The sequence below is a fragment of the Leucoraja erinacea genome, chromosome 18 (genome assembly GCF_028641065.1).
Source record: "Leucoraja erinacea ecotype New England chromosome 18, Leri_hhj_1, whole genome shotgun sequence".
NCBI lineage: Eukaryota > Metazoa > Chordata > Chondrichthyes > Rajiformes > Rajidae > Leucoraja > Leucoraja erinaceus.
This window is the reverse complement of record NC_073394.1, coordinates 34,228,629-34,245,541: the sequence shown is the minus strand read 5'-3', so window position 1 is coordinate 34,245,541 and position 16,913 is coordinate 34,228,629. Positions and strand designations below refer to the sequence as shown.

Sequence of the window (16,913 nt, the reverse complement as noted above, 5' to 3'; positions counted from 1 at the left end):
TCCAATTTACAAATAGTAACATTCACCTCAGGGTTTAGCAGAAGTCGTTACAAGATGTCTACCAACATCTTGATGTCTTCTGCCTATTCAAGTTCAGCTCCAAATGACTCTCTGACATACCTGTAAGTAATTGATGATTATTTTAAAGAGTGCAGGTGCAATGTTGCTTCCTACCATTCAGGTATGTTTTTCTGTGTGTGCCAGGCATTGAATGATTTTTGCATACGTATAAATTACAAGCATACAAGAGATGTTAATTGTGTGTGTACAAGTATTAACATTACCCCTATGTACTCTGTTTGTGTTTATAATGCATTTAGAACCATTCGGTTGAAAGTTACATCATGCTGTTGTTGTTGAACAATTTTATGGATATTATTAAGCCTCTTCATGCATAAATATCATGGGCCGCAGCACTGAATTTCCAGGTCCTTTCGTTCACTAATTATATGAAGCCAATCCTCTCCCTTTAACGTCACATTCCATGAATATTTTCTCATGCAACTTCTTCTTAGACAGACCCGAGGGTGCAAGGATGACTTCCTTCCACTCCTAAGGTGGCTAATGTTGTTAACATGCAAACAGCAGACTTCCACAGCTTGGTACATAAAGTTCCTAATGGGGTAAGTGGATGGGTAGTGTTGTGAGGTAATGCACTCTCTTTGCTGATAACCTTGGGCTTCTGAATTTTGTTGTGCCCAGCTGTAGTCCTTTGCTTCACATGTCACATATGGTGTTGTTCGACATTTGTTTAATGAGTCTCAACTTCACTGGTATTCATTGAATATCAGTTTGAGAATGCTGTACTCTAAGTAGGATGGTTGCACTTACAGCCTCTTGCTTTCCTTCTGAGTTGTCACCTAAAATTTCAGAATTCTGTGAAGCTGTATGCTGCACAAAAACTCATCCACATTATAAATTATCCCTCAATCAAATGATAAGATTATCTTTTTTAAATATGTATGCACAACGGTTTACAAAGAGGAGAAAAAGACAGGTATACATTTTTTAATATTCAACAAATTAGGATGTTTGATGAACTGCTGGGATTTTACTTCGGAGTCACGTGAGTGACTTCGTGAAGAACCCGCTTACAACGCATGCGTGTCATTACGCTAACGCATTGCAACTCGTCATTGTCGGGAGGAAGGACGTTCCTCCCAAACGGCGGGGTTTTCGAACCTGCAACAGTAAGGTAAGTGAACATCGTTCTTTGCTTACCTTTTTTCTACAGAAGGCTGTTGGAAGCTGGCGGGGGAGAAGTCTGCAAGCAGCAGGCAGCCAGCTAACGGCCGGTGGCACGACAGTCTCCCTTAGCGGGAGTTTCGTGCGACTTCAGCTCCGGGAAGGAAATACCGACAAGGGAGCACTCCGGAGCCGACACAGCCCCAAAGACCGACGCTACATGGGCCTGGGGCTGTGGAACAGGTAAGAAAATTCCTTACCTTTTCTTATTTTTTCCAGGAAGGCTGACGAGCTGCCGTTTCTACAGCAGCAGTCAGCCAGCAACGGAAGTCGGCACCACTGTCTCCCATAACGGGAGCGAGTGCCGACTTCACCCCATACGGGGTGGAGGGAAAAACAGAGCCAACAACCCACAAAACAGTGGGTTGTATTAGGGCTCTGGCACTTTTTAAAATTAGCGGAGAAGGACCAGCCCGTAAACAGGGTGGGTCCGAGCGGCTCGAACCCGACACGGAGGGAACGACGTTCACCAGGGGTGAAATTAAGAAGTCGGGAAACAGCAGGTAAGAGACTCTGCGTTTTCCTTCCACTTACCCTTTAGGTGTAGACATGGACGGGGTCCATGTCAGCTGCAGAAAGACCGCGGAGTGCAGGCAGCCGGCAGGAGAACAGCAACGGCAGCCAGCTGGGGCAGGAGCAGCGGCAGGTGCAGCAGCGGCAGCCGACAATGGCAGGAGCAGCAAAGGCACTTCGATTCCCGGAGGGGAAAACAACTGTGCCCGACTTTGCTCCCGCAACAGGGGGCAAATTCATTTCTGGGGCAGTATGCCAATCTCGCTTTGGAAGCGATTCTGGCTTGAAGGAGCGCCGAGGCCAAGGACATTGCAGTGCAGTTGACTGGCTGCAATCCACCGTGAGGGACCAGTAATGTGAGTAACGGGGTCGGTCCCAGCGGGTTTTTTTTAGTTACAGGTATCGCTTCTTGGGCCTTTTTGACTAAGATCAACTATATTGGCTGTTATTATCAACTTTAATATTTTAGATGTCCCTTATCTAAGTACCATATAAGTAGGAGTGCCCAGTACTGAGGGCATTAGAGTGGGGTTGACCGGCTGCAACGACCGCAAGGGACCAGTACCGTCAGTACGGTGGTCGGTCCCAGGGGTCTGAGATAAAGGAGCAGCCAGGAGCGCTGAGAGCGTTGGAGCCGGGTTAAAGAAATGGAATAGATGGAATCAGCTCCAGATGTCCTCCACACCGGCCATATCCACTCCACGGAAGGAAGGACAAAGCTGAAGAAGGAGGACTGTGGAACAGCGGGCAGCCAGCAGCAGCCAGTGGCACTTGGATCAACCATAGTGGGATCAGCTGTGCCCGATGTCGGCCCCGCTCGGGCCAGATCCATGCGGCCGAGCGGTAAGGCTAGACTCAAAACAAACAAGGTCGTGGACTCAGAAGGGTCCGACTTTGCATAACCGCCGGCAACCAGCGCCCGAGAGCGCTGGAGCGGGAAGAAGCGGTGTATGGAGCCTTGCTCCAACGTGATAAACCCACAGCAGTACCTCTTTGAGGGCTGCACAATGCTTCTACCCCATCAGAGGGGAGCACTGTGGGTCAGTTCTGGGCTGACCTGCAAGAGGGGTCCGCAGAACAAAAGACAAGTGGGCAGCAGTTAAGCCCCACATGGGTACCCCGTGCGGGACCCTAGAGATCTCTAACTCTATAAAAAAGAGTAGGCAGGACTCTGATGGGCCAGAGCCTGGTAATACAGCATCCCATGATCCTAACACGGCAGGGACTCTGCTGGACATGGTGGCTGATTACTTTAACCAAGTCAAACATGGGTAGACTTGGATCCAGGATGGCAATAGTATTACTATATGTCTGGCCACAAACGCCAACAAGAAATATTTACAGAGACTGGCCAGACATCTGCCACCTGGCAACGGTGAGGCATTACAGGTGCCCAGTGTAAACCAATGCATTTGGCAGCATATGGGGACGAACATCAGGAACCAGGACCTCAAGATCCAGAGAACCTTAAAGGAATTGACGGAAGGCATCATAGCATACACCCGCACCCTGGACTAAAACGTAGGTAACCAAAGACCATCAAGACGCACTAGCTCTGTTTAGTAAGATGCAATATGACCGGAACTACATGTGGAAGGCTGCCATTCAGCCAGCACTGGGACCCCAAAAATGCTACCATTTGCAAACAAAGAGCCATGTGTGGACGAAGCCAAGACACTGGGGCTCATCAAGGCCAGCACAAGGGCCTATTTTGGAGCATGATACCAGCCACAGGCAAGGCCATAAAAAATGTGGCGCATACCAGTGGCAGTGCCAGAAATCCATATAACCCACAGGATCCTTTTTTAGGGTATGGCCAGGGCGGCCACCCGGGAAGATGCGGAAGCCTCAACCTCCCACACAACCCCGAACAAGAGATATCAAACCAGGACCAAGGAAATAACACTACCACCAGTAACCATGGAGATAGGTGGGGGTGGTTTTTCTGTTAAAAAGGGACCTACGATGGTGGGGGAGGGGAGGTTTGCAACACTACAGTCAGGTATGGTATATAATCACTACAGATTCATATAATCTCAGCAGTATTTAGGGTTATCTGATAGGATTTACTCATCCCAATAACCACAGTACAACATACACCAGAAGGGCATTTTGTACTTACATAAACCAAACAATCTAAAAACCCACATGGTGCTATAAAATTGTACACAAAAGGTGTGATTGAGCATACTTTCCATGGAACATTAGAATTTGTATCAAACATATTTATTAAAAATAAAATGGAGTGGGGTTGCAGGATTATCTTTGATTTTCAACCCTAAACACATTCGTTCAAGATATTCATTTTAAGATGGATACTCTTATTACTGATAAAGACTTGGTGTCAGCTGGGGTTTTTCTATATGGCAGGCATTGACTCAAAAGAGGAACTTTGGTAATATAGAGCTTACAATAGGGGCAATCATCAGCCCCAATATTATTTTCTAAAATTCTAAAACCAGCTTGGCATTGTTATGTAAACAAAGCCATAGGGTGATGTATTTCCCCCGTTCGGCCCCATCAATGGGGTACTAGGGAAAATTCAACTACACTCGGCATCTGGAACTCTCAGAGTACCCGACTGACCTACTAAATCATGGTATTCGGTCATACAGGGGATGGTGTTAGAACCATGTTCCCTAATGAACATAGCCAAAAATTATGAACATTCTGGCCGTATTGGAATTTTAACAAGCCTCCATTATGATAATCAATGGAGCTACAGTGCCATCAATAGTGCCACAAGTGCACTCTCCAATTACCTATCACAAGGAACGGAGCGGCACGCGGTGGGAACGCACCCCTGGTAAGAAAACCAGGTACTCCGAAATCTGGGACGTGGGTGTCGTTTCTCAACACGCTGAGGAGCTTGTAGCTCATAACAGCATTGTCACTTCAGCAACGGACCAGGAAGATGGTTATGCTCATGGTGTTATTTTCCGCACAACAAGTCCAGCCATTAAGCAAGCTGAGCCTGGACTCCCTGATCATCTCACCCGAGAAACTGGTGTTTGTCATACAGGGTTTAATAAAAGAAAACAGACCAGGTTCATCGGGTCAAGTGTTTGAATTTATGGTATACCCATATGACAAACGACGGTGTATAGCAAGACACATCTAACAATACATAGAATATACTAAGAGCATTCGAGGTCGGGGAATGGCGTTGTTTATCTCTTTCAAGAAACCGCATGAAAGGTTCACGACTCAAACTATATCAAGGTGGCTAAAATATGTCCTAAAGATGGCAGGAATAGACGCTAATGTTTTTTAACTCTCATTCCACTAGGGCTGCAGCAACATCCGCAGCAAAAATTGTACAGGTACCCACAGACCAAATCCTCAGAATCGCAGGATGGTCATCCATAAAGGGTTTTCCACAGGTTTTATAATAAACCAGTTATTTTTTGGAGCCATCATTGTATTCAGAAAACATTTTACGTTCAATATAATTTGCCCGAAAGGTTACAGGGCTATGATTCTCCATGTAAAAAATGTATATATTTTTTCGTTATACCACACAACTTTTTGTATAAGTGTGTTTTTAAACTTACTAATTATGCTCTCTCCCAATAGCCAAGGCAGTTGTGAAGCATGGACTCGTTCCACGGCATGAGGTCACAGAGCTTTGAAATCTTCACGAAGTCACTCACGTGACTCCGAAGTAAAATAGTAAGATTAAACGAGAACTTACCAGTTTGAAGTTTGATCTGTATTTTATGAGGAGTTACGATGAGGGATTTCGTGCCCTCCGCTCCCACCCTCTAATGATCATATCACAAACTGGTATATCTTTGATAATCTTACTATGTTAGATCATTATAGGTTCCTGTGACCTCACACCGCTGCTTTGAAGAATGACACGCATGCGTTGTAAGCGGGTTCTTCACGAAATCCCTCATCGTAACTCCTCATAAAATACAGATCAAACTTCAAACTGGTAAGTTCTCGTTTAATCTTACTATTATATACTGCATCCGGTTGGCTTTGTACTTCAAAATTACATGTAGGATGTGTTGTGAAACCTGACTAACCATGTATTGCACAAACAATTCAGCACCTGAGTTTTATGCCTGCAGTTGGATTAACTTCTTTAGGAAGTAACATGCATGTGATTTAAAGAATTATATTCCCTTGTGTTCAGATGCCTCAACGTTCCCTTGTGGCAATTGAGAGGAGGAGAGTACAGGTGGATTCAGTAAGCATCAGGACTGTGAGTGTAGGAATTAATTTTGTTCGTGAGGGAAAGGTAGAGGAGGGAAGTTTGCAGATAGGTATGAGTCAGGCCAGTTACAGGGACTCAATGATTGGGTGATGCGGGTAGATTTAGGATGAAAGTTGTTGTTCCGCAGGAAATAATTACTACTAGTTTGACGCCTGATATAGTGTTATGGTCAGTTAGTCAGCAGATAGTGCATTTTATAGAACTAATGGTGCTTTGTGGGAACATAGAGGCTAATGAAAGGAAAAGGCTTAGATATGTAGAGTTGGCAGCAGAAGAGGATGGAGGGCAAGAGTACATCTGGTTGAGGTGGGTTGTATAGTGAGTAAAGGTTTCATAGTGAGATCGATCATGTCGCTATTTGGAGAGCAAAGAATTTGCAGACAGAGTTTGTGTCAGGCTGTAAAGCAAATGTCAGAGGCAGCAGAGCAAAGCAGTATATGGATTTGGTGGAGAAGAAATAGTGTAAGTTGGGGGCAGAAAGGAAACATATGACATGTATTTCTTTATAATGGTAGTCTGTGCAAGTGTATCCCGATCTTATGCAAGGCGGATATTTGTGGTGTTACAAGCTAAATGATGGGTTAGGATTAGTGGAAGATAGGATGCAGATGTTTAGCATTTGTTAGTGTGAGCTAATTGACCAGCTTCCTTTATTTAGGTGATACATAGGTGGTGGGAGCAGGTATTGAGTTGGGTGGTTTGTGGTTCTGGTTCTGGTTCTGGTTCTGGTTTGTCAGAACCAACTGTTGAGCTTTCCTGAGGTGTTGTGGGCCTAAATGATACAAAAGTTGATAATCTTGCAGATAGTGGAGATGGTTGTGTAGATTACAGCAGGATCTGGATCGATTGGCCAGCTGAGCGGAGGAATGGTTTATGGAATTTAATACAGAGAAGTGTGAGGTGTTGCATTTTGGGATGTCGAACAAGGGCAGGACCTGCACAATGAATGGTAGGCCTCTGGGGAGTGTTGTAGAGCAGAGGGATCTAGGAGTACAGGTGCATGGTTCCTTGAAGGTTGAGTCGCAGGTAGATAAGGAGGTCAAAAAGGCTTTTGGTACTTTGGCCTTCATCAGTCAGAGTATTGAGTATAGAAGTTGGGAGGTCATGTTGCAGTTGTATAAGATGTTGGTGAGGCTGCATTTAGAATATTGTGTTCAGTTCTGGGCACCATGTTATAGGAAAGACATTGTCAAGCTTGAAATAGTTCAGAAAAGATTTATGAGGATGTTGCCAGGAATAGAGGGAGTGAGCTATAGGGAGAGGTTGAGTATGGAGTGCAGGAGGATGAGGGGGGATCTTATAAAGGTATACAAAATCATGAGAGGAATAGATCGGGTAGATGCACAGAGTCTTTAGCCCAGAGTAGGCGAATCAAGGACCAGAGGACATAGGTTCAAGGTGAAAGAGAAAAGATTTAATAGGAATCCAAGTGGTAACTTTTTCACACAATGGGTGGTGGGTGTATGGAACAAGCTGCCAGAGGAGGTAGTTGAGACTGGGACTATCCCATTGTTTAAGAAACAGTTAGACAGATACATGGATCGGACAGGTTTGGAGGGATATGGACCAAGCGCAGGCAAGTAAGACTAGTATAGCTGGGACATTGTTGGGCGAATTGGGCCAAAGGGCATGTTTCCACACTGTATCACTCTATGACTCTAAATCAATGAAACACCAATGAAGGGAGGTGCCCACTTGATAACCCCAATGATATACTTGCATCTACAGGATTAGTTTTTGTTTTAAAGAGCTAATTGAAATGTAGGTAGCTTTTTTTTTGCATATGGAGTCATTTATTGTGAGTTGGTGTATTTAGTTAGATAATACTTTGGTTTTGGGCTTAGCTTTCTTAGTTGAGTGCTTTTCCAGAAGTTATAGCACAAGTACTTTGTGTTTTAACTGTAACTAGACCAAGTGAGACCCGTTGGGTCCCTGCCACATTGGAGGCCTGGTGCCCCAACGCAATATTCCACCACTCACCCATAGCCCCCAACTGCGTAGGCACGGCTCATTTCCCCTCATCCCCAGCACACTTTCCCACTTCCTCTTCACCCTCCCTCTTCTTTCCCCTCTCCTCCTCCCTTCCCCCAATCCCTCCCTCCCTCTCCTTTCCCCTACCCTCCTTCTCTCCATCCATAACTCCTCTCCCCTCCTCATATCCCTCTATATCCACTCCTCACCTCCCCTATCCCCCCCACTATCCCTCCTCACCTCCCCCACTGCCCCCCCTCTCCCTCTATTCCCCGCTCCCTACCACCCCCCACATGACCCCCACTCCCCTCCCTCTATTTCCCCCCTCCTCCCCCACTCTCCCTCCTCACCTCCTCCCTCTTCTTTCCCTCTATTCCTACCCTCCCCCCTAACTCTCCTTTCTCTCACCCTCAGTCACTCCCTCCCTCTCCCTACCCCATCCTCCCCCTCCTTCCACACTCTCCCTCCTCACCTCCTCCACTTTCCCCTCCCTCTCCCTACATACCCCCTCCTCCCACTCAATCCCTCCCAGTCTCTCTGCTCACCTCCCCCACTTTCCCGCTTCTCCCTCCTCTCCCTCCACCCCCCCCTCCCTCCTCACCGCCACAGGATCTCAAGGTTGCCGCTCTTCTCCCTTCTTGCGTGCCCCAGAGGAGCATCTGCTGTTGCCGCCCTCAGAGCCAGGCTCAGCAGCCAGGCCTCGTGTCCTCGGCGCGGACCTGGAGGAGCATCAGCCGTCGGCGCCCTCAGAGCTAGGCTCAGTGCCCAGGCCTCGGGATCCTCGGCGTGGCCACAAAGCAGCAGCAGCTACGGCCGCGCACTGGCAGAGGCGTGCCGGTGCCGGTGACTGACAACGGACGCAACCTATCAGTGAGGCAATGGTGCAGGAAGGGGCGTCACTGTCCTGGCGGTGAAAGACAGGAGAGGAGACCAATCCGCGCATGTGTGGTTTTTAAGATTTTAAAATCTGAATAACTTTTAAAATATACCACCGATCGGAACAAAACTTGTTGCACTTGCAGCACAGAAGAATGGTAAGGTGACGAAAAATCATAGCGCTATCATGTACCGTTTTTGCACAAATGTAAAAAAACACACAAATCAGAAGATAGCAAGATGAGATTTTTAGTTATATATATATATAATAGATAGATATAGATTTAATTGTGTGCACTTTGTATGAGATTAATGGGATAGATTATATTTTTTCATTTATCTTTTATATTTACAAAGCAAAATGTGCTTGAAGTCTTACTTTATTAAAATAACATTTGATGACAATTAATTTCATGTAAATATTACAATGAGTTTACCAGCATAGTGAGAATAGTAAAAATAATATTACCTCGATTAACAAACTAAAATTAGTGATTTGATTCTAAACAATTAATTCCTTGGAGCTAATCACCATGTTCAGTTTGGAGTCAAAGTCACTTGGAAAAATTGATCAACCTCTTCTTTCCTTAACAGTCAACAAATAAAATAACTTAAAAACATATAGGTTAGAAATTCAGATGCATTATTGGTCACCAGAATATAGCATGGGCAGTGAATCCCTGATTACACCAACATTCATTGTCAGATTATTTTATAATGCAGTCAAATCAAAATCTCAAATTGGAGCAGCTGACTGAAAGATCATGGTTGCTAATGTTGCAGTGAAATTTGTGCATCTGGAGTCACATTGGAGGTAGGTATCAGGACTGTGGCTGCAAAAGAAAGTCGAGGTTAGGATCTAAAGAGTGACCATGTTCCAGTCTGCAGTTCAAGGTTCAAAAGGCTGCTATTGAGGAGAACAGTATCAGCTGTTGGGGGAAGAGGTTGTGGGAAGAAATGGGTGGTGCTGGTGGTGGTAGTTGGGAATGCTAGTGATCATGTCAAAATGAAGGGTGGTTAAATATGCGTGGAAGACGCTCTCTATCTTCTCTTAGCTACATCTTAGCTGGTGTATAATTCCTCGGGAGAAAGCCTGTCTGGAATTGAGGTCTCTTATTAGTACTCGGGGGGCTGCGGAACCTTTATGAAAGTGGGGGAGCTGAGCGATCACTGATCACGGGCCTCTGGGGTATCCGGTGAGGGAGCGGAATGACCGAGTGGGGGGGATGGTGTGGGAGGGTGACACAATTATTATTTTTTGTTGGGGGATAAAACTGGGGAATAATACAGGCCATCCCCCAAATCAAAAAGTGGGGTGCTATATTCCCCATTCTCTCTCTCTCTCTCTCTCTCTCTCTCTCCCTCTCCCTCTCCCTCTCCCTCTCCCTCCTCCCTCTCCCTCCCCCTCTCCCTCCCCCTCCCCCGCCATCTCTACCTCTCTGGGCCGACTCTCCCTCTCCCCCCCCCTCCTTCTCCCTCCCTTCAGCTCGGCGGCTAATCACACCGCTTCGTTCACTGCCCCATACCTTGACTGTGAATTGGCCTTTGAGCGGAGGAGAGGAAGGGTTTTGTTGAGGCAGTCGATTTCTGCCCTCGCTGGTCGTGGTTTTGCCACGCTCACTGTGCGCTTATTCTGAGATTCTGGATGTCGGAGGTCCTCAGAAAAAGAGAAAAATACGCCTGCGGGCTGGATAATTTCGGGTTATGAAGCGTGTCTTGCTAAAAAAGCGGAGGGGCTGCATGCCCCCCAGCCCCTGGTTCCGCGGCCCATAGTACTGTATATGGGCTAATGCCTGCTTTTGTGAGGAAAGATATAACTTTTCACCTTCCTAGCATGCTTCCTGCCAGAGTTCTGGATCCTCAGGAGGCCAGCCAGTACGGTAAACATGAATGTTGGAGAGCTGATCTTTTGAGCTGCATTAACAATTTTTGTTTTCTATCTCGACTTATTAAAATTAAAGAAAACAAAAGTAAATAATAATAAGCAGGAATATTTTGCTCTAGGATAAAACAATTAATGAAGCAGATAAAGCGCCAGATTTGTTCCAATATCAGGTATGCTTCTCTGTTTGATTCAAAGAGTTAATTGTTTTGTTTAAATAGAAGAGACTGATGTAATGAAAGTGTGATGTGCTTGTTCGTTCATACCGGAACATTAATTCCAAATTTATCTTAAATGCTTTTGGAACATATGTATACCTTTAGTTGTACAAAACAGATGGACTAAATTTCCATGGACAGATGTCAAAATTTTAGAAGTAGGGAAAAATGCAGAAATAAAGGATTGCAGAAGTTAGCAAGATGGGCGGCACTACTGCAAAACTGTTCTGGCAATTCCCGCCACTCATGTAAGTAATAACCGTAGGAGGATTTTTATCTGCAAAAAGAAAGGAAAATAAAACATAGTAATTTTCTAAAACTCCAAGAATCAAATTATAGCACAGATATAACAAAAGGTTTTGCTAAAAACCGAAAACAAAAATACATTTTCTAGAATTATTTTTCTCTTTTTGATGGTTTGGCATTCTCTGGTGGGGCTGTACTCTTGGAAATTACTTCAGTAGATATCCCTTCCTGTTGCCTTGTCAGCATTTGACTGGAGAGTCACTTGCTCGCCCATTGGCAGACCCCTGAGGAACCAGGTAATCTATTATCAATTGGTCTACTAAGATCTTCACTGTAACATATGATATCATGGGCACCCTACTGCTCCTATGGTCAACCGTTCTTCAGTTTTCATCACAACAGTCACCAATTCACATTGTTAACTCTCTCTCTCCACAAATTCTACTTAACCTGCTGATTATTTCTGGAGTTTTCTGTTATTATTTCAGATTTCCAACATCTGCAGTTTTATTGTCTTTTGATTCTTGGTTGAATTTACTTGAACAGTGACTCTCAGTATGTGCCACAGCTATTATGCATCTTGATATTAAAAGGTTCTGTCTTACTGCCATAAAATGAAAGATAGACATATTATTGGTCTCCTTCCGATGCATACAGGCAATTAACTGAGTGAAGCACTAAATATATGCAAAAATCATGATAAAGACATGACAGCACAAAGTTGGCTTGTGCTGGATTCCACTTCGTGGTCGTGGAATTGTTAATCATGCTCACTGCATCCATTTTATTGAGCTATTTTGAGAACCTGACTCTTCTTGGAATGACATCTATATTAACAATAAAATGCACTGGGTCCAAAATATGGCGTTAGAACATGCCTGCACATTGCCCATAAGATGTTTTCATTTGTGATCAAAATACAACAAAGTGGGTATGTTTTTCTTTAACAACAAGGAAATCTATGACAGGCAAGGTCATACGATCATAAGATCATGTGATAAGAGCAGAATTAGGCCATTCGGTCCATCAAGTCCACTCTGCCATTCAAACATGGCTATCTCTCCCTCCTAACCCCATTCTCCTGCCTTCTCCCCATAACCTCGGACTTCTGTACACAGCAAGAATCTATCTATCTCTGCCTTAAATATATCCACTGGCAGCCTCCACAGCCTTCTATGGCAAATAATTCCACATATTCACCACCCTCTGACTAAAGAAATTCCTCCTCATCTTCTTCAAGAAGAACATCCATTAATTCTGAGGCTATGACATCTAGTCCTCAAATCTTCCACTAGTGGAAAATCTTCTCCACATCTACACTATCCAAGCCAAGAAGTTAGATGTTATTTCATTAGCAAAAGGTTTATTTTAATTACTGCATATAAAGTTAAAGGCTGCATGTTACATTGTTCAACAAAGTATCATTGCACAAATGTCAATAGAAGCGATTACTAGTCAATTTCAATGCCAATTCTGGTTAAAGTAGCAGCCTTGTTCTTAACAGCCCATGGTGTGATTACTGCAGGGAGGTTAAAAGGAAATATATTTCCCCTACACTGTTAGTTAACCAACAAACCTTTCTTTGTTTGTCAATTTCCAAAGTCATTTTTAGTTACTAATTCCCACTTGTCCTCGGGTTCCCGATGAAATTGCATGATAATCTATTCAACACACTAAATGCAAATAGGTTTCCTGAATTTGTCACTCATAGTATATACAATTTGAATTATGGAAACACACATTATAGTAGAACTGCCTGCACTTAATGTAATATGTCACCTTCCCAATTCTCAAAGATTCAAAAAAGAGAATTAATCAAATGCTATTTATTTTCTAGAAGCCTGACCTAGTCTCAATCCGAGCCTTAACCCAGACCTAATACTGGTATAAAGGCAAAGTATTAATAATAATAATAATAAACTTTATCACAGACTCGAGGTCCAGACAAGGGGCAACATTACATAAATATGCATTGCATATTAAAAATATCATATAAAGTACATATAAAATCTTAGTATATCACTTATAAAAGCATCATAAATTATATATATTAAAAAAAACTGGGTGCCACCACAGAGACTGGAATACAACATTCGAGAGTGACATTGCAGTGAAGGTGTATTACATGGTTGGAGGGAGGCATATATCACCTTTCTGACATATATCTCTTGGCAGAGTTAAACCCCTGTCTCACGGTGCAAGTCCACCCACGAGTGATCCCAAGTTAAAAACAAATCAAACACATGGTAATCACATAGAATTAACATAGTGGGAACTCCGGAACTCGTGGACGTGGTCGTAACGCTAACGGCAGGTACTCACGAAACTTGTTAACTCGTGAACGTTTTTCAACATGTTGAAAGATTTCCACGAGTCAAATTTACTCTTGAAGGAAAAATATGAAACTTTTAAACTCATTGTAATACCGTAGTAGCCCATGAGTTTACCGTAGTAACTCATGGGTTTGGCCTGAGTGTCAGGTGAAATGCTGAAGATTAAGTCAGATCTTAATGGAAAATTTTACAGTGATTTAACAATTCATTTTCAGTGAGTAATGCCTTTCAATGATTGATGCCAGACCTTGAACAAATGCAGTTCAAATGGACACCTGTTGCCTTAGCACAGCATGGCTTTTGGTATTACTAACTCCAAGGGAAGGGCACGGATCAGTTAGTGATGCACCTCAATCAAACCAAACATTCAATGCAGGACAATGTTGAGTTGATGCAGCTTCATTGAGTTGTCCTGGTTTTCTTAGTAAAACGAGTTAAGCCTTTCTCAGATGCAATCTTAATGTGGTTCATCTCAAGTTAAAGAGGCTAATGCAACAAGTTTGAGCAATTTTGGAAGGATTGTTTCTTGAAACAAACTGCTCTAAAAGTTTGAAGGAAGGAATTGTTTAAACCAAAGATAGACATAAAATGATGGACTAACTCAGCTGGTCAGGCAGCATCTCTGGAGAAATGAAATAGGTGATGTTTCGGGTCGAGATCGTTCTTCAGGCTGGGTCTTAGCCGAAACGTCGCCTACTCGTTTTCTCAAGAGATGTTGCCTGGCCCGTGGAGTTACTCGAGCATTTTGTGTCTATCTTTGGTTTAAACTAGCATCTGCAATTCCTTCCTTCCAAACTTCCTTCCTTCAAATGTCACCGATTCCTTTTCTCCAGAAATGTTGCGTGACCCGTTGAGTTAACTCGGCAGCTGGACAGAGAAAAAAAAGGTCCGTAAAAAAAGGTTTGCCAAGTCTGCCTGTCAGGATCCCCTGATGCTGGAGACGCCTATGGGAATCTCACCTTGGCCTTTGGAATAGAGCGACCAACAACCAATATTTCCAGATTTCCAAGGGCAGGTCACTTCCCTTGTTTATGTGCCTTTCACATTACTGCTTCAGAGGTTTGATGTGTTATGTGGGGCGGGGAGGGGGAGTGAATGCATTCCTGTTTGAATAAGTGTAGGAAGGAACTGCAGATGGTGGTTTACACCGAAGACAGGCACCAAAAGCTGGAGTAGCTCAGCAGGTCATGCAGCATCGCTGAAAAAAAGAGTCTCGACCCGAAGCGTCACCTATTCCTTTTCTCCGGATATGCCGTCTGACCCGCTGAGTTACTCCAGCGTTTTGTGTCCCTCTCTTGTTTGAATAAGATTATTTGAAAATGAAATGATCCACACCAAATCTTAAAAATAAATCGCCTTTATGTGAAAAATATACCAATTGCAAAACTTTGCCAACACGAAGGGGAATATCCTTTGGGGTCATTCGCTACCACCGGCAGTCACGGATAAAACAGTGCAGGACATGATAACGTGGCCAATGATACAGGTGTGAGGCGAGATCCCCGAAATACAATCTGCCGAGCCATGAATAAACAGGGATGAGAAATGTACTAACCGTCAGCCTATATATTGAAAAATCCCAAAACTCGGGTTCAGTGAGTTTAAAAAAGTACATTAGACAAGAAACCTTTACAAATAAAGCAGAAAATAAAGCAGTGGATGTTGTCTATATGGACTTTAGTAAGGCCTTTGACAAGGTTTCTCATGGAAGGTTGGTTAAGAAGGTTCAACTGTTGGGTATAAATGCAGGAATAGCAAGATGGATTCAACAGTGGCTGAATGGGAGAAGCCAGAGGGTAATGGTGGATGGCTGTTTATCGGGTTGGAGGCAGGTGACTAGTGGGGTGCCTCAGGGATCTGTGTTGGGTCCTTTGTTGTTTGTCATGTACATCAATGATCTGGATGAAGGTGTGGTAAATTGGATTAGTAAGTATGCAGATGATACCAAGATAGGGGGTGTTGTGGATAATGAAGAGGATTTCCAAAGTCTACAGAGTGATTTAGGCCATTTGGAAAAATGGGCTGAAAGATGGCAGATGGAGTTTAATGCTGATAAATGTGAGGTGCTACACCTTGGCAGGACAAATCAAAATAGGACGTACATGGTAAATGGTAGGGAATTGAAGAATACAGTTGAACAGAGGGATCTGGGTATAACCGTGCATAGTTCCTTGAAGGTGGAATCTCATATAGATAGGGTGGTAAAGAAAGCTTTTGGTATGCTAGCCTTTATAAATCAGAGCATTGAGTATAGAAGCTGGGATGTAATGTTAAAATTGTACAAGGCATTGGTGAGGCCAAATCTGGAATATGGTGTACAATTTTGGTCGCCAAATTATAGGAAGGATGTCAACAAAATAGAGAGAGTACAGAGGAGATTTACTAGAATGTTGCCTGGGTTTCAACAACTAAGTTACAGAGAAAGGTTGAACAAGTTAGGTCTTTATTCTTTGGAGCGCAGAAGGTTAAGGGGGGACCTGATAGAGGTCTTTAAAATGATGAGAGGGATAGACAGAGTTGATGTGGACAAGCTTTTCCCTTTGAGAATAGGGAAGATTCAAACAAGAGGACATGACTTCAGAATTAAGGGACAGAAGTTTAGGGGTAATATGAGGGGGAACTTCTTTACGCAGAGAGTGGTGGCGGTGTGGAATGAGCTCCCAGTGGAAGTGGTGGAGGCAGGTTCATTGGTATCATTTAAAAATAAATTGGATAGGCATATGGATGAGAAGGGAATGGAGGGTTATGGTACGAGTGCAGGCAGGTGGGACTAAGGGGAAAAAAATTTGTTCGGCATGGACTTGTAGGGCCGAGATGGCCTGTTTCCGTGCTGTAATTGTTATATGGTTATATGGTTAAATAGCGAAGCTTCGCATATGGCAGTGCACGCACCTGGTGAAAATGTCCCAAAGGGCGGAAACAGGCTCTTCGGCCCACTGAGCCAGCCTTCAAACACTCATTTACCTCAAACTCATTTCTGCCCGCATTCACATCAATTTCCCACCTGAGCCCCATTCGACCACTCATCGACACATTGGGGGAAGGTGATTGTCCTTCAGGTGTTTTTGCCATTAATTTCTCATCGAGTCATTGGTTCATACAACACAGCAGGTGTTGCGGGGAGCATTCATACAACAAAACAGCGTGCGGGGAGCGAAAGGGAGCACTTGGGGGAAACTCCATCAAATAGTACCGGAGGTTAGAATCGATCCCGGGTCCCTAGAGCAGTGACACAAGCTGCTCAAGTGAACGTATAATGAAATGAATGAGGCCAGACAATAATAGATTAATTGAACTCATCAAAGGGCGTAGATTTAACATGAGCAGCAAGCGGAAAAGAGGGCATCTGATGATTTTTTTCTCAACCCAGTAAGTAGTCGTAATCTGAGAACGTGACGGAGGCA

General features: G+C 43.9%; 1 protein-coding gene across 2 annotated transcripts in view; it reads right to left on the bottom strand.

The window, feature by feature from the left end:
* Nucleotides 1-10,340: 10,340 nt before the first annotated feature.
* The window catches only part of LOC129705895 (astacin-like metalloendopeptidase), a 165,422-nt gene continuing 158,849 nt past the window's right edge, over nucleotides 10,341-16,913 (bottom strand). For both annotated transcript variants that reach the window (XM_055649791.1, XM_055649792.1), the window contains one exon: nucleotides 10,341-11,207. In XM_055649791.1, coding sequence (XP_055505766.1) covers nucleotides 11,083-11,207 — 125 coding nt within the window. In that variant the 3' untranslated portion in view covers nucleotides 10,341-11,082. The remainder of the gene's footprint in view (nucleotides 11,208-16,913) is intronic.